At 37.3% G+C, this 26,656-nt stretch overlaps 1 protein-coding gene across 1 annotated transcript in view; it reads left to right on the forward strand.

Annotated features, from left to right (window-relative positions):
* Window positions 1-26,656, forward strand: part of C16H11orf65 (chromosome 16 C11orf65 homolog) — a 50,842-nt gene that overhangs the window by 22,344 nt on the left and 1,842 nt on the right. Inside the window, exons 3-7 of the mRNA XM_087868470.1 lie at window positions 1,038-1,091; window positions 1,227-1,427; window positions 2,850-2,980; window positions 15,477-15,647; window positions 25,012-25,067. Coding sequence (XP_087724596.1) covers window positions 1,038-1,091; window positions 1,227-1,427; window positions 2,850-2,980; window positions 15,477-15,647; window positions 25,012-25,067 — 613 coding nt within the window. The remainder of the gene's footprint in view (window positions 1-1,037; window positions 1,092-1,226; window positions 1,428-2,849; window positions 2,981-15,476; window positions 15,648-25,011; window positions 25,068-26,656) is intronic.

The raw sequence follows: 26,656 nt of genomic DNA on the forward strand, positions 1-26,656 counted from the left end.
AAAATCCATGAATCTGTACTCTTAGGATTTGCCTACTTTAGTGGAAATAAAAGTGTGTGTGTGTGTGTGTGTGTGTGTGTGTATAATGAATTTTGTTTAAAAATTACATACAGTTGACCCTTGAACAACATTGGGATAGGGGCACTGATTCCCCCCACCCCCACCCCCCCGTGCAGTCAGAAATCCATGTGTAACTTTTGACTCTCCAAAAAGTCAACTACAAATAATGTACTGACTGAGAGCTCCTGGTCTCAGTCTGGTTCCAGTGAGCACACTGGAGCTCCGTTTCAGTCTGGTGGCGCATGTTCCCTGGCTCACAGTCTCAGTCTGCTCTCTCGCGGGTGCTGGTCCACGAGTCCGCCCACTCCCCTGTGCAGGTGGCTACTGCTTCCCGGCACCCAATCGCGGCGGCTCCCTCCCCCTTCCGTTTATCTTCCGATATCTGTGCACAGTTTCACGGCTCCCCACTTCGTACCCCAAAACTCATTGCTGAAGATGTTCATTTGTAGAGATCCAGATGTATCTTCCTGCGTCTCAGGCTGATTCCGTGGATGTTCAGGCTGGTCTGGTACCTACCCAGCTCGACTCAGGGGACCGGCTGAAAAAGGGATCCCCTACTCCTCTGTCATCTTAACTCTTAACATGTATTTTTGACTTAATAAAATCTAGTTAGGAAAGGTCATCTGGTGTTAAACTCAAATTAGCCAATCATAATTTTTTTCTCTGAATTTACCTGTAAAATAATATTTAATATATAAATCATATATTTGAGGACTTATGTAAAATTTCTGTTCTGTGAATAACATATCAGTTGATTTTTATACTTATATGTTACATAGAAAGTAATTCCAGTTATCGTGAAAGCTGTTTTCCTTATTGGATGCCCATAAGAAATAAAATCTTAAAATATTTTTTTAATTTAAAAATAATTATTTGAGGCTTATTTGACCTATTTCATAAATAATCAATATTCAACTGTTTTAACATGATAGAGAAGTGATATATACAGTGTTGAAGAGTAATACATTTTTTTATAGGCAGAGCTTCTAGATGCTGCTGCTGGCGTTCATGTACGATTCAGATTAGGTGGTGTAAGTATGGATGAATTCTTATTTGGTAGTTTTAAAGCACATTTATGTGAAATTTAAAAGATGTAAATTTTTATAACTGTAAACCTTTTTTTTGTAATTAGATTACAATGGTCCTTTGAACTTCTCCATATACAGGTTAAATTTCCACCTGATATATACTATAAAATTTTCACTCATAGACATATTGAAGATCTGTGTGCTAATAGCCCTAGAGATTATACAAAACTTTCAGCAAAATATACATCTCATATTAAAAGTGGCGATCTTCAGGAAGAGGATCGTAGTGGCTGGTATCGTCGTGTAGAGAACAATGGCTGGAGGCCTGTCTCTGATACAGTAAGAAAAGAGAAGTATTAATAATTTTTAATCCTATATATTTAGAAACTCATTTGTCTTCTTGAAAATTTTAAAATAATAAATCTTGGTAATTTAACTGATAAAAAATGTGACATTACTCAGGGGTTACTAATAATACTTCAAGATCAGCAATATTATCTTTTTTTTTTTCCTTTGCATTTACTTCTACTTTTAGTAATCAGCTTTGATCTGGGTCATCTTTACATACTGTCTGGTACTCAAGTTTAGCATCTGTATATTGAAGCAAATTTAAAAATGTTGACTCTATATTAATTAATCCTTGGACTAGAAGTGGAAATTCTTGAGAAAAATATGACATTTTCTCTTATAGAGCTTGTAACAGCAGAGGCTGGTGGGAAATCATTTGAATTGTCATGGTGTTTGGAACTTTAACATGTCCTCATTAATTGAATGGAATGATTTTAAATATAAATAGTTCTTAAAACATATATATGATTTAGGAACTTTTCCATAGACACCCATGTTTAATGTCCTTTTTGTGGAGATAATCTCTACCTAATGATGTTTGTAAGGTTACATTTAATAGGTTAATATAGTCAGGTTCTATAGCTCTAGATGTCATATCTTCATTCAGGTCCTCAATCTCTGGTACGCAGATTATAGAATTGGTATATGAAGTGTATACTAAGTATGAAAAATGAAAATGATCAAGGTGTGAATTCATACATTCATTCATCAAACCTTATTGCATACCAGCCATATGTCGGGCATTGTACTAGATGCTAGGGAAACAATGGTAGATAAAATAATCCCTCCCCTCAAGTATTTTTAATTTGGGAGAGAGTCAAGTAAAAAGAATATTTCAGCACAATGCAGTAAATATGTGCTTTAAGAGGGACAAATACATAATGTTGCAGGGGATAGCAAACTCTCCTCCTTGTTCTTTAATCTGTATGTGGTGAAGGAGAGGGAATGAATTTGAAGTAGGAAAACAGGCAGCCAGTTAGGATAGCATGTCACACAGGGAAACCACAAACTCTCGGGACATAATGACAAGACTTTGTTCTTGAAGGGTGCCTGTACTCCTTGAGAATTAGGGTCTTCAAAAGTCAACAGCACTAAGAGTAGGTAAGGTCTGTTCTTATGAAAAGCAAAAACAGTACTGGAGTATGTCTCTTCATTTATCCATTCAACAAAGAGTTCTTAAGTACCTCAGTATACTATTGCTTTGTTAGTCTTTCTGTGACATGTACCTCTGAAAGCTCAATGTGCCACTCACCCATGACATAATAAGAAATACCTTGAAAGGGGTGTGTTTGCTCCTCTATTTCTACCTTGGCATATTCCTACTGGACTCACAGAAATTCTTGTCTATAGCCAGATAACCTCACAGCCAGTATTTCAACACTTTGTATATTCACACTTTTCATTTCTCAATAGTTTTGGGTGTCTACTGAAAATGTAGAGGTGGGAGAAGAAAAAGAAATCGAATTCCATTTCTCTAAACTGAAGAGAAGGCAAGATATGGAAAAGAAAAGAAAAATTAGAAAGATAGAATGGATGAGGAAAATGTAAGTGGATGAAATAGTTAGACTTAATATATACTATCTTAAGTTATTTTAAAAACATGCTATCACTACTAAAATAACTACATGTTATTTTTAAAAGAAAATGTAAGATTATAGTTATGTTTTTAAAAATATATAGAAAGCAAACATTTAACAAATGCCTGCTTTGTGTGAGATACTGTTAATCTCTAGGATATAAGTGGACAAAGACATGTTGTCTTTGACCTCAAGGAAATTACAGGCTATTGGAATATTAGATATGAAAATAAGCATTTATTCTTATATATTAGTTAACTTTTATTTGGCCCTCTGGATCCATCTGTACCCTTCTCAACCCTTCTTTTTGCCCTAAGACACTGACCTGTACGTATTACACTAAAAGTCATTGTCTAACCAATGTTAAAAGCAAACCAAAACATCAAAATGTTTTCAAGTTTACTTTACTCCATATGCAGAACAAATCCCCCAAATATTTAAAGTAATACAAACACTCCAGTATCTCAAATTACATAAAATTCACAATGTCTACTATATAGCAATTAATTACCAGACATGCAAAGAAACAGGAAAATAGATCCCATATGAGAAGAAAAATTAATTGGTAGCAACAGGCCGGCCAAAAATATCTTTTGAAAAGGAAGGCAAAAGAAAAACTTTGGAGACAAGTAAAAGCTGAGTTCTCTTATCATAGTAGACCAGCACTGCAAGAAATTTGTCTGGGAGAAGAAAAATGCTTCTAGGTAGAAATCTGGATTTATATAAGGAATGAAGAACTCCAAACGTGGTAATTATGTAAGTAAATATAAAGGACTTTTATTCTTATTATTTAAATCTCTTTAAAGGGTAGTTAACTGTTGAACTATACACTTAAAAATAGATAAGATGATAAATTTTAAGTTACATGTTTTTTATTACAATTTTGATAAGATAGGTGTTAAACCTGTAAAGGAATGAGTTAATATTGATATTGCCAATCTAATTCTACCTACATTTTTGATTCCATAATTATACTCCTTTTCTCTTATATTGAAAATCTTCACTTCAAATAAAACGTAATTGCTTATTTTTCTGATATTACAAATAATTTGTTCTAAAAATAACAACATAATAATACATATGCAATTACTGAATAAAATTCAAAAAAAATTTTTAAGTTAATTTACTATTTAAAGCAGAAACACTGACAATGTATTGTGACATTTATAAACTTAAAACAGTACAAAAGTAAAATGAATGATGACAGTACCGCAAAGGTTGGGAGAGGTGAAATAGAAGTATACTGCTAGAAGTTCCTTATTTTACATATAAAGTGGTATAATATGCTTAAAGGTAGACTGTGATTATTAAAAACCATAAAGCAACCATAAAATCAACAAGAACTAAGATGTAAATATAGTAATGTGTAATGATGGAAATAAAATAGCATCATAAAAAACCATCAATCCAAAGGAAGGGTGAAAAAAGAAGAAAGGAAACAAAGAACAGAGAGAACAAATAGAAAGTGAATAGCATGATAAAGACTAAAATCAATCATATCAATAATAATACTAAATATAAGTAGTGTGAGCACCCCAAATAAAGGCAGAGATTGACAGACTGGATAAGAAAGCCATACATAAGGACATAACAATCCTAAATACTTATTTACCTACTAACAGAGCTTTGAAATACATGAAAATAAAATTAGTAGTACTGAAAGGAGAAACAGACAAAACCAAAATTATAATCAAAGATTTCAAAACCCTTTTATTAGTAATTGATAGAACAAGTGGGCAGTAAATTAGTAAAGATAGAGAAGACTTGAGCAAAATTATCAGCCAGCTTGACATAATTGGCACTTGTAGAGCACTGCACCCAACAAGAGAAAACACATTCTTTTCAAGTGCATGTGAAACATCCACCAAGATACGTTATATTCTGGATCATAAAACAAACATCCACAAATTTGAAAAAATTAAAATCATACAAAGAAAGTTCTCTGATCACAATGGAATTAAAAAGTAATTAAAAATAGAATTAATAACAGAAAATTTTCTGGAAAACTTCCAAATATTTGGATATTAAACAGCATACCTCTATATAATCCATGAGTCAAAGAAGAAGTCCCAAGGGAAATTTGAAAATACCTTTGATTTAATGAAAATGAAAATACAACATAAAATTTTGAAGATGCAGCTAAAGCAGTACTTACAAAGAAATATATAGCATTAAATACTGATATTTATTTTAAGATTTATTTATTTATTTGACAGAGACAGCCAGCGAGAGATATTTATTTTAAGATTTATTTATTTATTTGACAGAGACAGCCAGCGAGAGAGGGAACACAAGCAGGGGGAGTGGGAGAGGAAGAAGCAGGCTCCCAGCGGAGCAGGGAGCCTGATGCAGAGCTTGATCCCAGGACCTTGGGATCACACCCTGAGCCGAAGGCAGATGCTTAACAACTGAGCCACCCAGGCGCCCCTAAATACTGATATTTAAAAAGAAAGAAATCAATGATCTATGCTTTCAACGTAAAATGAATAAAAGATGAGAAAATTAAACCCAAAGCAAGTAAAAGGAAGGAAATGATAGCAGTAGAAATCAGTAACATTGCCGATAGAAAACCATCAGAGAAAATGAATGAAATCAAAACTTGTTTTCTTTGAAAAGAGCAATACAATTTATAAACCTCTAAATAAAATTTTACAAAGAGAACACATGCAATTCAGAAATGTGAGAAATGAAAAGCAAGATATTACTGCCAATCCTGTAGGCATTAAGACAGTATAGATATATTATGAATCATTTAATGCCCACAAATTTGAAAAATTTGATGAAAGAACAATTCATTGTAAGGCATAAACCAAATCTCACTAAAAAAACAAATCAAAACATAAATAGGTCTGTTAAATTGAATTTTTAAATTCAATTAAATTTAATTGAATTATTAAATTATTAAGTTGTAAGTTGAGTTTATAAAAATCCCACAAAGAAAACTCCAGGCCCAGATGGATTTCCTAGTGAATTCTAGTTAGTGTTTAAGAAAGACAATACAAATTCTACACAATATTTCCAGAAATAGGGAATATGTCCCAACAATATCTATAGAGTATTACGCAATATAAAAACCACTCGAGGCTTATTAAAAAAAAGATATTACAAGAAAACAACAACCATGATCTCTGAGGAACATATATATGGGATAGTAAATAACATCATAAACAAATGGAGTTTATCCAGGGAGTACATAGTTGGCTTAACATTTGGAAATCAATGCAATTTACCATACTAACAGACTTACAAAGAAAGTTGGATATAACCATCTCAATAGATGCAGAAAAAGTACTACAAAAATCCAACAACCATTCGTTATGAAAACTCTTGTCAAACTAGGAATAGAAAAGAAGTCCTCCACCTGATAAAGGATATGTACAAAAAACCTCTTGCTAACATGATACTTAAAGGTGAAAGACTGAATGCTTTCTCCCTAAGATCAGGAACAAGGCAAGGATGTCTGCTTTCACCACTTCTTTACAACACAGGACTGGAGGGTCCTAGTCAGTGCAGGAAGGCCAAGAAAGAGCAAGGAAGGGGGTGCCTGGGTGGCTCAGTCATTAAGCATCTGCCTTCGGCTCAGGGCATGATCCCAGGATCCTGGGATCAAGCCCTGCATCGGGCTCCTTGCTCCACTGGGAGCCTGCTTCTTCCTCTCCCACTCCCCCTGCTTGTGTTCCCTCTCTCGCTGGCTGTCTCTGTCAAATAAATAAATAAAATCTTACAAGAAAAAAAAAGGGAGGAGGGAGACACTGACACTGGAAAGGAAGATCTATCTAAAAAGAGTCTTTATTCACAGTTGACTTGATTGACTAGGTACAATCCTAAGGAATCTACAAAAAACTTATTGGAACTGCTAAGTGGGTTTATCAAGGTTGTGAGATGCAGAAGCCAACCGTATTGCCATATTCCAGCAAGAAACAATGGGAAATTGAATTTTTGAAAACACATTAGAAAAAATGAAATACCTAAGCATAAATTGAAGAAAAAATTCTGTATGACCTATCCACTAAAAACTTCAAAACACTGCTAAGGTAACTTAAAGAAGGCCTAAATAAGTGATGAGATATAAGGTGGTATTGGATCAGGAGACTCCGTATTGTTAAGATGTTCATTGTCTCCAGATCTGTACATTCTGTTCAGTCACAATCAAAAGTTACAGCAGGATTTTGGGGGAAGTTGACAAGTTGATTTGAAAATTTTTATGGAAATGCATTGGAGCTGGATTAGCCAAAACAATTTTTGGAAACATAAAATTTGGAGAACTTACACTACTTGAATCCAAGAATTAATATACTTAAGACATTGTGTTATTAGCATAAAGATAGACATAGATTAATGGAACAGAATCAAGAGTTGAGAAAAATAGATACACATGTATACTGATGAGTTTTAACACAGGTGCCAAGGCAATATAATTGGAAAACGATATTCTTTTCAACAAATTGTATATTCAAATGCAGAACAATGAACCTTGACCGTTATCTCTCACACCATATATGTAAAGTTTTATATTTCAGAAGAGATCACAGATCAAATATAAATGCTAAAACCATAAAATACCTACAAGTAAGGAAAGGAGACAATCTTAGTGACCTTGGTTCTGGCAAAAATTTCTTAAATAGGACACAGAAGGCATGACATTTAAAAAAGTTGTCAAATTGCACTTCATCAAAGTTGAAAGCTTTTGCTCTGTGAAAGACACTGTTAAAAAAATAAAATGACAAGCTACATGCATATTGACTAACTGGAATTTAAATAAAATCTTGAGAAAAAAAGATAAGCCACAGACAGGAAGAAAACATTAGTGATATATATATATTTTATATATATATATATATTTATATATATATATTTTTATATATATTATATATATATAATTAAATAGTCTTGTATCTAGAATATTAAAAACCCTCAAAACCCAATGATGACAAATTGAGCAAAGGATTTGAACACTCTATCATTGAAGATACATGGATAGCAAAAGAGCACAAGTAATGACTGTCATCGTTAGTCATTAAGGAAGTGCAAACTAAAACTTTAAGGAGTTACTGCTATATATACACTAAGGTGGTTCCGTCTGCCATACTAATTGTTGGCACAGGTATGGAGCGAATGCAAACTGCTACTTCTGCTTTGGGAACCAGTTTGACAGTTTTCTTACTAATAAATATACACTTACTATTCATCCCAAGCATTCCACTTCTAGGTATGTACTTGAGAATAAGAACCTATGTTCACAGAAAGATTGTATATGAGTGTTCATAGCAGCTTTACTTGTAATAGCCAGAACCCAGAAACAGCCAAATGTCCATCAGCCCAAATGTCACTTGATGAACAAATTGTGATTATGTACACAAAGAAATACTACTCAGCAATAGGAAGGAATGAACAATTGATACACATAGCAACGTGGATAAATCTCAAAATAACAATGCTGAATGAAAGAAACCAGTCAAAAAAGAGTTCATACTGTATGATTCCATTTACATAAAATGCTAGAAAATATGAACAAATCTGGAGAAATACAAAGATCAGTAGTTGGAGATGAGGGTGGGCAATGAGAAGAGGAAAGGATGACAAAGGGGCACAAGGAACTTTGGGGGGTGATGGATATGTTCATTTTTTACTGTAGTGGTGGATTGACAAGTGTATACTTATGTCAAAAGTCTTCAAGTTCTGTTTAAATATGTGTGTTTACTGTACATCAGTTATACCTCAGTAAAGTTGTTAGAACTTTTGTGACCCCCCCCACCCATTTTGTTCACCCCCCAACCCACTGCCTTTGACAGTCACCAATCTATTCTGTTTATCTTTGAGCTTGTGTATTTTTAGATTCCATATGTAAGTAAGATCATACGGTATTTATCTTTCTCCATCTGACTTCACTTCGATAATGCTCTCAGGGTCCATTCATGTTGTTGCAAATGGCACAATTTCATTTTTATGGCTGAATAATATTCTTCTGTATCACATTTTCTTTATCCGTTCATCCATTGATTTTTATAAGAATATGTGCAGATCTTCAGAAGATCTTCATTTCTTGTACTTGCAGGGTGAGTTGGGGGCAACCCAGGAACCAGTTGTAAGGGTCATAGGGTCACAGTGCCTACAGTGCAACCAAATGCTTAGTGCTCTTAGATCTTACGCACTAAGGTAGGGGCATGAGTGGAGAAGAAGTGGAACCCAGAGACCTAGGATGGGGACATGTGGGCAGGCATAGATAAGGCTGAGAATCTTGAACTTCGAACTCCCCTGTTGGTGGAGGAAATTCTTCCTCCCTGTTTTGTGGGAACCAGGCCTTCTGTGCATAAAGCTTTTTGGTGACTGCACCTGGCATAGTTGCTGCATGTGCTCATGCTGATTCTCCCACAACATCGCTCATTGCCTCCAGCCCACAGAGAGAGTTCTCAAAACAGCCCAGACACAGACGTGCAAGGTCTACTCCAGGAGGAGATCACTTACAAATCAAAAGACTTCCAAGAATTTACCAATCTCTATTAGTAGGAGCCTCAGAAACGTGTGAGAGTGGATTTTCAGGTTGTGAGATCTGATGATTGGGTTAAATTTACTGATAATGACCACATTCATCTAGGATCATGAATTTAATGTGTTGGCTTGAGGACCCAGAAATGATGTTAAGTAGTCTGTCTGGTTGTCTAATCAAAGCCTGAACTCAACCAAAGCTCCACTATTGCAAAATGCCTGAACTTCTCTGGTATACTGTAGAAAAAAAGGATTTCTGAAGTCACAGGGGAATGTGTATATTTGTTCCTCTTACGTGCAGTCTACTCAGCTACCCACTAGCTGTAACCCCAGGAGGCCCTAGAAGGTATAGTTTTCATCAAGTCATTAATAAATGAGAGGAACCTCGAAGTTCCTGATGAACTCTGTGGTGGCTTTTTTTGTAGACTGGAGGTGACAGTGGGGAAAGCTGTAGTGGAATTGGTACCTTTAGTTCACCAGCAATACAAATCGCAGCTAAGCTTCCAGAAGTGCTTCCTCTAATGCAGCAAGTCAGCACAGCTCCTGGCCCCTGGTATGTTGCTATTGACCTGACACATGTTCTTTCCCATCCCAACCAGGAAGCAAAAAGAGAAGTAGTTTGCATTTACATGGAAAGAACAGGATGTGCCTTTCCATCTTACTCTCAGAGCTGTGTCTGCTCCCCTGCTCTTTTCCTAGGGGCTTGTACATCTCAGTTCCCACACATGATCATGCCTGTCTTTATACTGGTGACCTTATACTAATCAGACGCAGTGAGCAGAAAATAACTCCCCGGATGACTTCATAGGACAAATGCACACCAAAAAGAGAGAGAAATTTTGCAAAATGTTAAGGGTTTGTCACATAACTAAAGCTTATGGACATTTTGGGATATCCTTTCTAAAGTGAGAGACAAATTTCAATACCTTGTCGTGTGTGTATTGAAGGCACATAGCACTTAAAGGGCCTCTCTGGATTTAGGAAGTAAAACATGCCACATTGGGGTATGCTGCTCCAAGCTATTTTCAAGGTAACTTAATGAGGCCACTGGTCTCCAGTGGGACATGGTGTAAGAATGAATGTGGTAGCAGGTCCGCAGTGTGGTCATGGTGCTGCCACTTGGGCTTTAGGGCCAAGCAGTCCCAACAGTATTGGACAGACAGTGAAATACTATATGGGGCTTCTTCTAATAAGAGGATCTCAGCACAGAGGGTTTAGGAGTAAGGTAATGCCCTCTTCTGACAATAGTTATTTTACATTTGAAAATCAGTTCTGGTTCTGCTACTGGACCTGGGAGAGACGGGACGCTTGGCAGTCGGATTCCAAGTGCCCTGTGATTATGAACTGACCTGGGTTTTATCTAATCCAACGAACCATAAAATTGAGAGTGTACAGCATCATCTCAGTACAAAATAGACGGAGTACGTGTGAGAATGGGCCGGAGAAGGTCCAGAGGGCCACAGTAAGCTGTGTGAGCAGGAGGCTCGGCTTCCTTCCACAGCCGCCCCTGCTGACCTGGCTCCACGTCATCTCCATGCGTTTGGCTTCATGGGGACTCCCCTGGGACACGCTAACAGAGGGAGACTGTATTAGGTTTAATTCACCATGGATCTGCACAGGATTCTGGCAACATCTGAATTGTTTTTGGCCAGAAATTGGCCAAAGGGTACCCTCCCAGTGAGCACAAGCAGTGTTCTACTTCCTATAGAAAGGAGAAATTGCTTGAGACAGGGACCTTATTGACTGTGGCCAGTAACAGAGCTTCTCAGCTGATGAGGTACTTGGATGGAATTGGGGAAATTGGGATTAGGTCTGGGGACAGGTATACTCAGAATGGGCATAGCATATACTTGTGTCCTTGTGAATGCCCTTCCGAGGGCCCAGGAGGCAGAAAGCTGTAAGCATTCAGATGGACAAGATGATCCAACCTGTGGATGTCCGTTTTTTCACCTGGCCTCCTCAGTGGTTCTCAGTGGAGCCATGTACGAAGTGGTCATGGGAGTAGGGATGGAGGCTACATATAGACTCATAAACTTGGTCTCTTCTTCCCTGAGGTTGTTCTGGCTCTATAGCCACAGCTAACTGGACAGCAAAGGCCATTGCTTTGCCTCCAGCAGTGCACTGGCTGCCTGGCGGCGGGCTGATTATGTTGGACCCTTCCCACGTGGAGGTGGCATCTCTGTGTTCGCAGTGAAAAACATTCTGAATACGTATTTTACTTCTCTGCTTGCATTACTTCTGTCAGCAGTACCATTTATTACGGAAGCCTTAGCCATCATCATTTTATTCCATACGACATTGCCTCTAACTGGGGACCCACGTACAGTAAAGGAAGTGTGGTAGTAGGCTCAGAACAACCAAATACACTCACCGTATGTGCCGTCATCCAGAAACAGCTGGCATTGACCGAACGCTAGTATTTGCTCAAGCTCCGGCACAGCCCGGGGTGGGAGAGGGGAGACACCTGGTAATAAGCCAGTGCACATGAATAATAATCTGTTTTCTTTCTTTCTTTCTTTCTTTCTTTTTTTTCTTTCTGTTTACTCTCAAAACAATCCTCATCCATAACTGAGCCCTCTATTTCTAATTACATGGACATTTCCATCTCAAACTCAACTGGTCTAACCCTGAATTTCTTCTATTCCTCATCATAAAAATTGTTTCTTTTCCGTATTCCTCTTGGCCTCAGGTTATGACACCATCATTTACCCAGTCATCCAAGGCAGAAATGTAGGGGTTCTCCTTGACTTCTTATCTTTCATAAGCTCCAATATGTCATCTGTCATAAAGTCCTATCAGTTCTGCTTCCAAAGACTCTCCCAAGTCTGGCATGTCTGTCCCTCCCTGACAGCAGCTTCTCAGTGCTCACGTCTCTACTTCATGGGCAGAATCCTACTTGGTGTCTTTGTCTCTAATCTTTTGCCATCTCTGTGTAAACACTGATGGCATGTCTTGAAAACACAAATCACCTCCTTACCCGAAATATGTTAGGGGCTCACTGTTACCTACATCCTACGTGATAGTCCCTCTCCCTGGCTTGCTCTTTTCTGGCTCAGTTTCATGGCAACAAAGCCTTCACTTTTTGATACTTGGCTGAGACATCTCCTTCTGAAGCCTGCCTTGACTTAGCTAGGCACAGGCACTTTTTTTTGGAGGTGCCCTCACAGATGTATTATATACTCAACTGTCACACTTGTGCAAATCTCTGCATATTTGCTGCCTCCACTACACTTTGAGCTCCTAAAGAACAGGGACTCTGATCTCTTTGTCAGCACAGGGCTGTAGACATAGTAGATGCTTAATGAATACATGTTGAATGTTGAATAAAGTGAGTGAGCAAGTGAGTCCTTAGGGCTGGATGTTGTAATGTTTCCTTTTTGTAAGGTTACAGAGGATGAACGAGAAACGTTACTTTGTGTGCTTTGTTCACTGACGGCACCCTCTACTGACTTATGGTTAGAATCAGCAGCGAACAAAATCATGATACTTTTTTTTTTTACCTCTCTCCTTAATTAAAGAAAATGTGATTTTTACATTCCCTTCCTGTGTGCTACAGATCTTAGCTCTTCTTGACTTCTTTTCCAGTTTAAACTTCGATTCTTACTAGGTCTTTTGCATTTTAGCTTTCTCCCTGTTGGCATATTCAGAAAAACATTCTTATAATTTTTTTTCTCGTTAAATTTTCTGTCTTAGAATATGAGATTATCTGGGGCGCCTGGGTGGCTCAGTCGTTAAGCATCTGCCTTCGGCTCAGGGTGTGATCCCGGCATTCTAGGATCGAGCCCCACATCAGGCTCCTCTGCTGGGAACCTGCTTCTTCCTCTCCCACTCCCCCAGCTTGTCTCTCTCTCATTGGCTGTCTCTCTCACTGGCTGTCTCTCTGTCAAATAAATAAATAAAATCTTTAAAAAAAATATGAGATTATCTAAAAATGGATATATTGCAACATAAGCCAAATTTTATATCTTTTGTTTTAAATGCCACTCATTTTTTATAAAACAAATTATGCTTATTATAAAGTGATCTGTATTTCTGGTTACTATTTGAAATTCTTTTCTACTTGGTAACCTATTGTTGTTTGATTACTGTTATAGCCTACTTAACTATAAATAACGACTAATATTTGAAGAGTTTAAAACAGAATTAAATTCTTGGAATAAGTATTATAATTCTCTTTAAAATGAATCCTCTTTCTGTGTATCCTTGATGATAGCAAAAATAGATAACTGTTGTAAATCACTATTGCCAAAGTACAAAGAAATATCATCCAGGTTTCCAGATCTAATCACAAGTGTGTATTTGGGAAGGTAAAACATGGAAGAACTCATTAAAAAAATGTGCTCACCTCTAGCCTTCCAGAAGTTTCTCATTTCTAAATGCATTTTTGTTGTGGCATCAGCATTAGTTAATAAACCTGGGCCATTGGGTACCATCGTTCGTTCATTCATTCATTCATTCATTCATTCAGTACATATTTTTTTGAGTGCCTATTAATGTTCAGGGAATATAGAAGATTGGAAGTTCCACAGAGGAATCCCACCTCTGTACACAATGCTTTGCAAATGGTGGACACTCAATACATATTTATTACATGAGTAAGTGAATGAAGAACTATAGAAAAATTGTGAAATCATACTTTCTTACAATTTGTGCTCTTACTAACCAATATAAATCAAGAGGCATGTTCCTCTTCTATGAAAGTAGCTCTTATGAATCGTTATCTACTTAAAGTTTGAAAAAGCAGAAACTTCATGAAGGCAGGGACATATCTTGCCTTTGTCCTACCCCTTACCATCCAGGAATTTGTAAGCCTTCTTTTACTGAATGCTTCCTGTGTGCCAGTCATAGTTCTGAATGCTTTATAAAGACTTACACTTCTAAACCTCTCCAGAATGCTGAGAAGAAGAGTATTATGATTACCATTTTAAGGTAATCTTAAGCCCAGAAAGACTAGGTTATTTGGCAAAGGTCATAGAGGTAGTAAATCACAGAAGCAAGACTCAAGGCCAGATAGTTGGATTTCAGAGTCCTACCTAGCCCTACACGACCACCATGCCACTTCCTACTCAGTGTTGAATTAATAAATGAAAACAGTTTCACAGTAGGTTAACTTAAAATGGAATACCAATGTAGATCTTAAAATGAAAAACTGAAGAAAAAGTGCTGTTTTCCAGTATTCTTGCTAAGGACTGCTAACTTGTCTCTGCTCAGCTCACGTTTGGTGGATACATTCATTTATGTGCTCAGACTAACATGAGACAGAACAGAGCCGCTGAAGAAGTTTGGACTTGGAGTCACATTCAAATACGGGCTCTGACATATGTTTACTACCTACATAATCTTGAACAATTTCTTAACTTCTCCAGCTCTCGATTTCCTCACCTGTAAAATGGGAATAAAAATAGCTGTCACAAATGGCTGTGTCTTTTTAGGGAGAATTAAATGAGATAATGTATGAAAAGTACCTGACACAAAAAAGGTTGTTACCATCTCTCTTCCCTTTGCCTCTCCCTCTGTTTTCCGTTCCCCTGGCTTTCCGCTCCTTACCAGCCGTTAGCCACATGACCTTGTCTTCCAGGACTTAATCTCTCTTCTGTAAGATGAGAGGGCTAGTCATCTGGTCTCCAAGAGCATTTGACTCTGGAATTCGATGATTCAGTGATGTAGTTACTTGGTTTTTCATTGTATCATAGCAGTGCCACATACTGAGGGGTGGTTTTGAAACGAGTCTTCACCGGTTAGCGTGGTTGATTAAGTTGCTTTGTTTCTCTTTTCTTTTCTTCCCCCTTCCCCCCAAAAAAATATCCCATCACATAGAACTTGGTTTGGATGTATTTAAGTTAAATCAGGTGAAAACTTGGTTTAATATGTAAATGGTTTCACAGCAACTATATATATATATATATATATATATATATATCTACTAGTAATGACCTGTTTCACGAGGTTTATGTCTCTCTTCCTTTCTCCTGTTTAGGTACTATGCAGGAAGCCTAGAGGCTAAGTCAACAACTCGTAGAACTCTAGATTTAATTCACACAGCAACCAAGGGCCTAATGAGAGCTGTCGAAGGCGGTGGAATAGATTCTGTGATGGAATGGGAAGTGGATGAAGTGCTAAACTGGACAAATGCACTGAACTTTGATGAGTAAATGCATTCTGCTTTTACTGGGGAGCAAGGGCAGGCCTCATGTATGTTTCTGATGTTCCCACCTCTGCTTGGGATCTTGGGCCCACAAACATAATCTTTAAAAAACAAAAACAAACGAGTATTGTTTGTCTAGAAAAAAAGAAGATATGAGGGAAGAATGTAAAGGAAGAGATGATATAAAAGTAGAAAAAAATTAGACTTAGGTATTTTTTTTTTAATTGAAGTATAATTAACATACAATGTTATAGGAGTTATAGGTCTATAAATAGTGATTCGACAATTCTGTGTATAGCTCACTGTTCACCATGATAAGTATAGTCACCATCTGTCATCATACAACTTTATATATTATTAACTGTATTCCCGATGCTGTACTTCTCGTCTCTGTGATTTACTTATTTTATAACTGGAAGTTTGTATCTCTTAATGCCCTTTATCTGTTTCACCCATCCTGCCATCCACTTCCCCTTTGACAAACATCGGTGCTCTATATTTAGAGTCTGATTTTTTTGTTTGTTCGTTTGTTTCTTAGAAACAAAATCTAGTTCTTAGGTTACACACCAAGTGAAATTCGTTGGTATTTGTCTTTGTCTGTCTGACTTATTTCACCCTCTAGCTCCAACCATATTTTCACAAATGTCAAGACTTCATCTTTTTATGGCTGCGTAACAGTCCAGTGTGTGTGTGTGTGTGTGTGTGTGTGTGTGTGTGTGTGTGTGTGTGTACCTCACATCTTTTTTTTATCCATTCATCAGTTGGTGGACACTTGGGTTGCTTCCGTATTGTGGCTACTGTAAATAATGCTGCAATAAACATAAATATCTTTTCAAATTAGTATATTTGTTTTGGTAAATACCAGTAGTGGAATTACTGGATCATATGGTATTTCTAATTTTTTGAGGAACCTCCACACAGTTTCCCACAGTGGCTGCACCAGTTTGCATTCCCACCAACAGTGCAGGAGGGTTTGCTTTTCTACCACATCCTCACGAACACTTAGGATTTCTTGTCTTTTTTATTTTAGTTATTCTGATAGGTGTAAGGTGATATTTCATTGTGGTTCTGATTTGTATTTCCCTGATGATGAGTGATGTTGAGCATCTTTGCATGTGTCTGTTGGCCATCTGCATGTCTTCTTTGGAGAAATGTGTATTCATATCTCCTGCCCATTTTTAACTGTGTTTGTGTGTGTGTTCTTTATATATTTTGGATATTAACCCCTCATTGTATATTTCATCTGTAAATATCTCTCATTCAGTAAGTCACCTTTTCATTTTGTTCACAGTTTATTTTGCTATGTAAAAGCTTTTTATTTTGGTATAGTCCCAGTAGTTTATTTTTGGTTTTGTTTTGTTTGCCTGAGGAGACATAGCTAGAAAAATGTTGCCAAGACCAATATCAAGAAATTACTGCCTACATTTTTTTTCTAGGAGACTTATGATTTTAGGTCTCACATTTAGGTCTCTAATCATTTTGAGTTTATTTTTGTGTGTGGTTTGAGAAAGTGGTCTAGTTTCATTCTTTTGCATGTAGCGGTCCAGTTTTCCCAACACCATTTATTGAAGAGAGTGTCTTTATTATATATTCTTGCCTCCTTTATACATAGATTAATTAACCATATACATATGGATTTATTTCTGGCTCTGTAACCTATAGATACAGATCCATTGATCTATATGTCTGTTTTCGTGCCAGTACCATACTATTTTAATTACTGTAACTTTGTAATGTACTTTGAATTCTTGATTGTGATACCTCCAGCTTTGTTCTTCTTTCTCAAGATTGCTTTGGCTATTTGGGGTCTTTTGTGATTCCATTCAAATTTTAGGATTGTGTGTTCTAGTTCTCTGAAAAATGCTGTTGATTTTTTGATAGGGATTATGTTAAATCTGTGGATTGCTTTGGGTAGGATGAACATTTTAACATTTAACAACCAATGTGCGAGCACAGTATATCTTTCCATTTGTGTTGTGTTCAATTTCTTTCATCAGTATCTTAACAGTTTTCAGAGTACGGGTTTTTCACCTCATTGCTTAGGTTTATTCCTAGATATTTTATTCTTTTTGGTGTAATTGAACATGGGATTGTTTTCTTAATTTCTCTTTCTGCTACTTTATTATTAGTGCATAGAAATACAACAGATTTCTGTATATTAATTTTGCATTCTGCAACTTCACTAAATTCATTTATGAATTCTTTTTCTTTATTTTTTTGTAGGCCCGTGAGCATGGAGCCCAACATGGAGCTCAAGCTCATGATCCCTGAGATCAGTAGTCAGATGCCTAGGGGCGCCTGGATGGCCCAGTTGGTTAAACGTTTGCCTTAAGCTCAGGTCATGATCTTGGGGTCCTGGGGTGGAGCCTTGTGTCAGGCTCCTTCTCCCTCTGCTCCTCCCCCCACTCGTGCTAGTGCTCGTCTAGTGCTAGTGCTTATGCTCGCCTGCACACTCTCTCTCTAAAATAGATAAATTAAATCTAAAAAAAAAAAAAAGAAAAGTCGGATGCCTAACCCACTAAGCCACCCAGGCACCCCATGTATGAGTTCTAATAGTTTTTTGGTGGAGTCTTTCAGGTTTTCTGTATATAATATCATATCAGCAGCAAATAGTGACAGTTTTACTTCTTCCTTACCAATTTAGATGCCTTTTATTTCTTGTCTGATTGCTGTGGCTAGGACTTCCAGTACTATGTTGAATAAAAGTGGTGAGAGTGGACATTCTTATCTTGTTCCTGATTTTATAAGTAATGCTCTCAGTTTTCACCATTGTTAGCTATGTGTTTTTCATATACAGCCTTTATTATATTGAGGTATGTCCCTCTAAACCTACTTTGTTTAGAGTTTTTATCATGAACAATATTGTATTTTGTCAATGCATTTTTACCATCTATTGAGAGAATCAGATGGTTTTTCTTATTGTTAATGTGATATTTCACATTGATTGATTTGCAAATTTTTTTTAAAGATTTTATTTATTTATTTGACAGAGACAGCCAGCGAGAGAGGGAACACAAGCAGGGGGAGTGGGAGAGGAAGAAGCAGCCTCCTAGCAGAGAAGCCTGATGTGGGGCTCGATCCCAGAACGCTGGGATCACGCCCTGAGCCAAAGGCAGACGTTTAACAACTGCGCCACTCAGGCGCCCTTGATTTGCAAATATTGAGCCACTCTTGCTTCCCTGGACTAAATCTCATTCGATTGTGGTGGATGATCCTTTTACTGTATTATTGAATTCAGTTTGTTAATATTTTGTTGAGGATTTTTGCATCTATGTCATCAGGTAAATTGGCCCATAGTTTTGTTTTGTTTTTCTGTGGTGTCTGACTGGTTTTGTTGTCAGGGTGATGCTGGCCTCATGGAATGAATTTGGAAGTTCTCCTTTCTCTTCTGTTTTTTGGAACAGTTTGAGAAGAATTTGTATTAAATCTTCTTTATTTTTTTAAATGTTTTAATTAAAATGCAATTTAATTAACATATACTGTATTATTAGTTTCAGAGGTACAATTTAGTGATTCATCAGTTGCACATAACACCCAGTGCTCATTACTTCAAGTGCTCTCCTTAATGCCCATCATCCAACTACCCCATCCCCCCACCCACCTCCCCTCCAGCAACCCTCAGTTTGTTCCCTATGGTAAGAGTCTCTTATGGTTTGTCTCCCTCTCTGTTTTTGTCTTATTTTATTTTTCCTTCCCTTCTCATATGTTCATCTGTTCTGTTTCTTAAATTCCACATATGAGTGAAAACGTATGGTATTGACTGACTGACTTTGCTTAGCATAATACCTTCTAGTTCCATCCACGTCATTGCAAATAGCAAGATTTCATTCTTTTCGATGGCTGAGTAATATTCGTGTGTGTGTGTGTGTGTGTGTGTGTGTGTGTGTGTGTGTGTGTGTACGTTCTTTATCCATTCATCTGTTGGTGGACATCTCAGCTCTTTCCCTATTTTGGCTGCTGTGGACATTGCTGCTATAAACATTGGGGTGCATGTGCCCCTTCAAATCACTGTGTTTGTGTCCTTTGAATAAATACCTAGTAGTGTAATTGCTGGGTCGTAGGGTAGCTGTATTTGTAACTTTTTGAGGAACCTCCATACTGTTTTCCAGAGTGGCTGTACCAGTTTGCTTTTCCTTCCCCTCTCTCCACATCCTTGCCAACATCTGTCATTTCCTGAGTTGTTAACTTTAGCCATTCTGACTGGTGTGAGGTGGTATCTCATTGTGGTTTTGATTTGTATTTCCCTGATGACGAGTGATGTGGAGCATTTCTTCATGTGTTTGTTGGCCATTTGGATGTCTTCTTTGGAGAAATGTCTGTTCATGTCTTCTGCCCATTTCTTGACTGGATTTTTTTTTGTTTTTTGGGTGTGGAGTTTGATGTTTTTTATAGATCTTGGATACTAGCGCTTTATCTGTTATGTCATTTGCAAATATCTTCTCCCATTCTGTAGTTTGCCTTTTAGTTTTGCTGACTGTTTCTTTTGCTGTGCAAAGCGTTTTATCTTGATGAAGTCCCAGTAGTTCATTTTTGCTTTTGTTTCTCTTATCTTTGGAGACATGTCTAGCAAGAAGTTGCTATGGCCGAGGTCAGAGAGGTTGCTGCCTGTGTTCTCCTCTACAGTTTTGATGGATTCCTATCTCAAATTTAGGTCTTTCATCCATTTTGAATTTATTTTTGTGTATGGTGTAAGGAAGTGGTCCAGACGTTTCATTCTTCTGCATGTGGCTGTCCAATTTTCCCAACACCAGTTGTTGAAGAGACTGTCTTTTTTCCATTGAATAGTCTTTCCTGCTTTGTTGAAGATTAGTTCACCATAGAGTTGAGGGTCCTTCATTTCTGTGTTCTCTATTCTGTTCCATTTTTCTGTGTGTATGTTTTTGTACCTGTGCTATATTATCTTGATGATTAGAGCTTTGTAATACATCTTGAAGTCCAGAATTGTGATGCCACCAGATTTGGTTTTCTTTCTCAGCATTTCTTTGGCTGTTCAGGATCTTTTCTGATTTCATACAATTTTTAGGATTGTTTGTTCCAGCTCTATAAAAAATGTTGATGGTATTTTGATAGGAATTGCATTGAGTAGGTATAGATTGCTTTGGAGTAGCATAGACATTTTAACAATTTTTATTCTTCCAATCCTTGAACATGGAATGTTTTTCCATTTCTTTGTGTCTTCCTCAATTTCTTTCATAAGTGTATTTTTCAGAGTATAGATCCTTTACCTCTTTGGTTAGGTTTATTCCTAGGTATCTTATGGTTTAAATGTTTGGTAGAATTCACATGTGAAGCCATCTGATCCTGGACTTTTGTTAGGGTTTTTTTGATTACTGATTGAATTTCATCAAGAGTGATCGGCCTATTCAATTTTTTCTATTTCTTCCTCATTCAGTTTTAGAAGATCATATGTTTCTAGGAATTTATTCATTTATTCTCAGTTGTCCAATTTGTTGGCATATAATTTTATATAATATTCTCTTATAATCTTTTGTATCTCTGTGGTGTCAGTTGTAATTTCTCCAACTTCATTTCTGATTTTATTTTTTTTCTTGATGAGTCTGACTAAAGGTTTATCAGTTTTGTTGATCCTTTCAAAGAGCCACCTCTTGGTTTCATGGATCCTTTCTATTGTTCTTTTAGTCTCTATGTAATTTATTTCCTCTCTAGTCTTTATTATTTTTTTTCCTTCTACTAGCTTTGAGCGTAGTTTTTTCTTTTTTTTTAGTTCCTTAGGTGTAAGTTTGGGTTGTTTGAGATTTTTCTTGTTTCTTGAATATTAGGCCTCTATTATTACCAACTTTCCCTCTTAGAACTGCTTTAGCTGCTTCCCATTGATTTTGGACTGTTGTGCTTTCATTTAAATTTATCTCCATGTATTTTTTATTTCTTCTCTGATTTCTTTGTTGACCCATTGGTTGTTCAGTAGCATATTGTTTAGCCTTCATGTGTTTGTGATTTTTTTCTGTTTTGGTGGGGTTTTTTTGTTAATTGAGTTCTAGTTTCATACTGATGTGGTCAGAAAAGATGCTTGATGTGATTTCAGTCGTCTTAAATTTATTGAGATTTATTTTCTGGCCTGGTTTTTTTGGCCTAACGTGATCTTAGAGAATGTTCCATGTGTACTTGAATATGTATTCTGCTATATTCAGATGGAATTTTCTGTACACATCTGTTAGGTTCATCTGGTCTAATATGTTGTTCAAAGCCACTGTTTTCTTATTGCTTTTCTGTCTGGGTAATCTATCCATTGACATAGATGCAGTGTTAAAATCCCCTAGTATTATAGTATAACTGTGTATTTCTCCCTTTATATCTGGTAACATTTGCTAGGTGCTTCTGTGTTGGGTGCAGAGATATTTACAATTGTTATATCTTCTTGTTGGATTGATCCCTTCATCATGATGTAATGCCATTCTTTGTCTCTTGCTACTGTCTTTGTGTTAAAGTCTGTTTTGTCTGATATAAATATTGCTACTCCGGCTTTTTCTCCACTTCCATTTGCATTTCCCAGGCCTTCACCAGCAGTCTGTATGTGTCTTTATTTTGAAGTGATCTCTTATAGGCAGCATATAGATGGGTCTTGTTTTTTTATCCATTCTGTCACCCTGAGTCTTTTGATTGGAATATTTAGTTGATTTACATTTAAAGTAATTATTGATAGGTATGAACTTATTACCATTTTGTTCATTTTTTTTTCTGGTTGATTTTGTAGTTCTTATTCTGCTTACCTTATGGTTTAATTGTTTTCTTTAGTGGTATGCTTGTATTCTAACTTTTTCTGTTGAGTCCTGGACAACAAAAGTTTCAAAGGAATCCAGCATGATTATTTGGGAATATTTCAGTAACATTACTGAGCTCAAGCTACTGATTATCTCAGACAAGACCAAACTTGCAAAGACCTTCCCCTACTAATGGCAAACGTTTGGTATCAGCACATTTTTTGCAGTGTATTTATGGTCTCCACAGTCTACTCTCTATTAGATCTTTGTAGTCATCTAGATATTTGCACATGTCTTGATGATACCTTGTTTGTTGAGAATTTCAGAGTCTGACATTTTTCCCTTCAGGAAAATTGGTAGCCACTAAAATCTGTGGCCAGTTTTCAGTAGTCAGAACATTAGAATGACCTAAATATGTTGAACATTGATGTTCAGTGATACAAACCAATTTCTTCCCAAAAAGCTTGTATGCTACTGTGTGACAGACGGACTCTTCACTGGGAACAGTTGTGGGCATCTTCTGATTACAACAATATCAACTGAGAACAATATTGTTATTACTTCGAAGAGTAGGTAGAGCCAACTTAACTCTGGGACTCAGGGATACTGACGAGTACTGTTGCCCTTCTGCAGTACCCAGAGATATGCTGCCATGGGCACTTAGAATGTAAAACAGTCCTTGCATCATGATTGAATCACCCACGTGATGGCTGCTATGACTGCTGCTGGCATTTATCCTGCTGGGCTTCAGAGTCATGTTCTCTATCAAGATGGATCTTCCTCTTTCGGAGTCTTCATATTTTTCAAAGTGCAAGTGAATTTTGATATACCCTGTTCAGTGGCCAGCTGCTGGATTTTCTTAGTCTTCTGATAGTCCATGAATCCTGTTGTTGAGAGCTCTCTGCCTATGTGTGTTATGGGTAGTGTCTATGTCTGAAGCTGCTTCTTTGATACCTAAGACATGTGGTTATATGGCTTCTCTGGCCAGGGACTTTTCCTGGGCCATTAAGATGTTAAGTTTATACTTTTGAGGGATTCACTATAGATTCCACACACTTTATTCTGTAAAAAATTCCAAAAATATCTTTGTGAGAAAGACAGATCAGCTTGGTAATACTCTTATTATATTGTTGCTTCTAGTTGTAAAACTTGGATTTCTTATTGGTTACAGCGGGTATGTTCATTATGAGGGAAAAAAAATTTTATGCAACTAAATAAATTCATGTCCTAATCTCAGGTAGAGCAAGGTTAGCAATCAGCCTTAAATATGGTATGTGTTTATGCCCCAGACTATCAGGTGGTAGCATACAATTTATTGAAGAGCCTTTATCTTGGTTTCTTGAAAGTGGATTGAAAACCTTTCAGTATATAAATCCAAGAAAGCAGGATAATTGACATCCAACACTTCATAGTGCTCCTCTGAGGAGAGTGACCACTGAAGACAGAATTTGCCTAAATTTAAGGTGAAGCGAGATTGAATTGTCTACTAAGAGATCCCAGAGGGGCTTTACACTGTCTGTGGTTTTCCTGCGTCTTTTTCACGTGGCAGTGACCCAGCAGCATCCCATTTAAGGCTGTAGAATAAAGTTCTTAGAGCAACAACAGGTAGTAGTGACAAGAAGGAGCCAACCTAGACACAGTACTTTGTTATAATTAAATACTGTTGGATAATATATACCTTTCTATAATAACAAGAATAACAGAACCCCAGAAACACACAGTCAACAAGAGTAAAAACAGTGTGGAAGGAATAAATAAGTACGTGAACAATCACACCGTTTTTCTGAATTACCTGATTCAGAATTCTCATTTTTTTCTCTGTCAGGTCCCTTGTCAGCACCTTTCGGGACCAACTCCTTACTTGATTTCTTGGGAGCAACCAGCTCCTTCCCTGATTTTAAGGAGGCTTGGGAAAAGGGGTGAAATAGGAAAAGTCACAGGAAACCTGCCTCTTTAAAGCTGCCTCATCCTTGTAGCTCATCACTCCTTACTCTTCCCTGTTCTACCTCTTGGGCTGCCTTTCACTCCCTAAATCAGTCTCTGTTTAGGGAACAGAGGTGGCAGCCCTAAAATTGTGCTTGACTTTAATGTAATTTCTTATATTTACCTGACATGGCAAAGATAGCACCGTTACTCTAATAAGATCATAAAGCACACACTTTAAATTTCCAGTGACATGACAGAGACCATAGGTCTGACAATCCAGAACCAAGGAGAGGGTGTTTTGTTGTTGTTGTTGTTTTCCCCTGACTTTTTCTCTCAGAGAATTTTCTGTTGGTGCTTTTAATTGAGGAGTTAACGGAGATCTTAGTCTGCACTGAACTGAGGACATGAAGTTGCAGGAGTGAAACAGCATAGCATGAGAGGAGGTGTGCTGGAGGGAGATCAGAGGGCACGACTAGGGTAAATGGTAGATGCACCATTTTTATTCCTCCTCCAACTCCTTGTTCTAGGGGTTGCCTTAGATACATGACAGCTAGCTGGAGATGGACAAGTCATGAGAATTAAACATTTGGACCTGTGCATTTGTCACCATCAATCCAAGATTTCATAGAGAAAGTGGAATTTTAGAAGTAGTCTAACATGTACTAATGGTTCATTTTATTACTAATACATCAATTTAATGAATGCCCATATAATGTGCTTAGGTATATTGCCAACTGGAAGGAAATTGCTACAAGCAACTCTTCAGATAACTTCAAAAGTAGGTGATTTTTAGCAATACTTTTATGGGGAATTCTTGTGAGCAAAATGACACATTCCACACACGTACACATTTCTAAGTACCTAACGTTTCAGCATCCTGCACGGTATATAGACATAGATGAATTTACTAAGTCATTTTTCCCTTTACATGTAAGCTTGTTATTTGGGAATAGAAGAAAAATTTCTGTTTTATTTAGGTTGGATAAAATGGCTTAAAAAAATGAAACCTCCTTTTGAAAAGTTGCTTCTCTTATGGTTTCAGTAATTATTTTTTTTAAAGATTTTATTTATTTATTCAACAGAGATAGAGACAGCCAGCGAGAGAGGGAGCACAAGCAGGGGGAGTGGGAGAGGAAGAAGCAGGCTCATAGCGGAAGAGCCTGATGTGGGGCTTGATCCCATAACGCCGGGATCACTCCCTGAGCCGAAGGCAGACGCTTAACTGCTGTGCCACCCAGGCGCCCCTCAGTAATTATTTTTAACGAGAAAACTTCACTTAGCAAAATAAATGTCTCAGAATGTTAGAAATAGGGGTGCCTGGCTGGCTCAGGTGTTAGAGTGTGCAACTCTTGATCTCGAGGTTTTGAGTTCAAGCCCCATATTGGGCATGGAGCCTACTTAAAAAAAAAAATTAACATTAGAAATATTTTTTATGTTCTGTGCCACTTGTCCCTCCAGTGGTCCACAGTACCAAGAGGCTGAAAGTGATAGCCTATTGAGGAAGCATATTCTCATGTCCTAGAAATACCAGTAATTCTAACATAGCCCAAGCCTCAACATGGGTATTATATAATCTGAATGTATGGGTTCTGTTCTATGATCATCAGTGAGAGGCAGTAGGTTACAATTGACTGCCTGGTTCTGATTTTTGGTTCTACTGTTTACTGGCTGTGTGGTACCGGGGAAGTTACTGACTCAGTTTCCTCATCTGTAAAATGAGAAAAAGAGTAGTACCTAGTTCATAGGTTGTTGTGAGGTAATAAGAGATAATACGTGTGAAGAGCTTAGACTAGTGCCTAGCACATAATATGTGCTTTATAAATGTTAGCTGTCATTCTCCTTAACCTGTCTACTTATTCCCAACTCATGGCCACCCCCACAGTCCACATGTCCGTCATCCCACCTCAGGCTTCTCCAATGGCCACCAAATGGACAGTCATCTGGGACACTACTCACACAATAGATAGTGATCTTTTATGGATTTAAATCAGTACAGTTAAAACATTTATTTAACAAACTCTTCTTTAGCAATTACTTTGTGGAAGTGCTGTCTTAAAGTGCTTTCCAAAATCATTTAAATTTCACAACTCAGACAAGGTTCATTTTATAGATAAGCGAACAGACACCACGTTACTTGCTCACAGTCACACAGTTTCTGTGACGGCTAGGATTTGAATGGAGGCAGGCTAGCTTTAGAAACCACACTCCTAACGACGAGCACCTGTGCTGTTTCTCACAGTTTCCCACTGCGCTTGGAGTACAGTCGTAACTCTGTCATGGCCTATGGCTCCAGCTCCCCTTCTACCCTTATCATGTCCCACTCTCCCCTCACCCACGCCCTGCATCACGCCTCTTGCCTCTTTCTCA

The sequence above is a fragment of the Ursus americanus genome, chromosome 16, assembly GCF_024610735.1.
Source record: "Ursus americanus isolate L20-20 chromosome 16, mUrsAme1.1.p, whole genome shotgun sequence".
Classification (NCBI taxonomy): Eukaryota; Metazoa; Chordata; class Mammalia; order Carnivora; family Ursidae; genus Ursus; species Ursus americanus.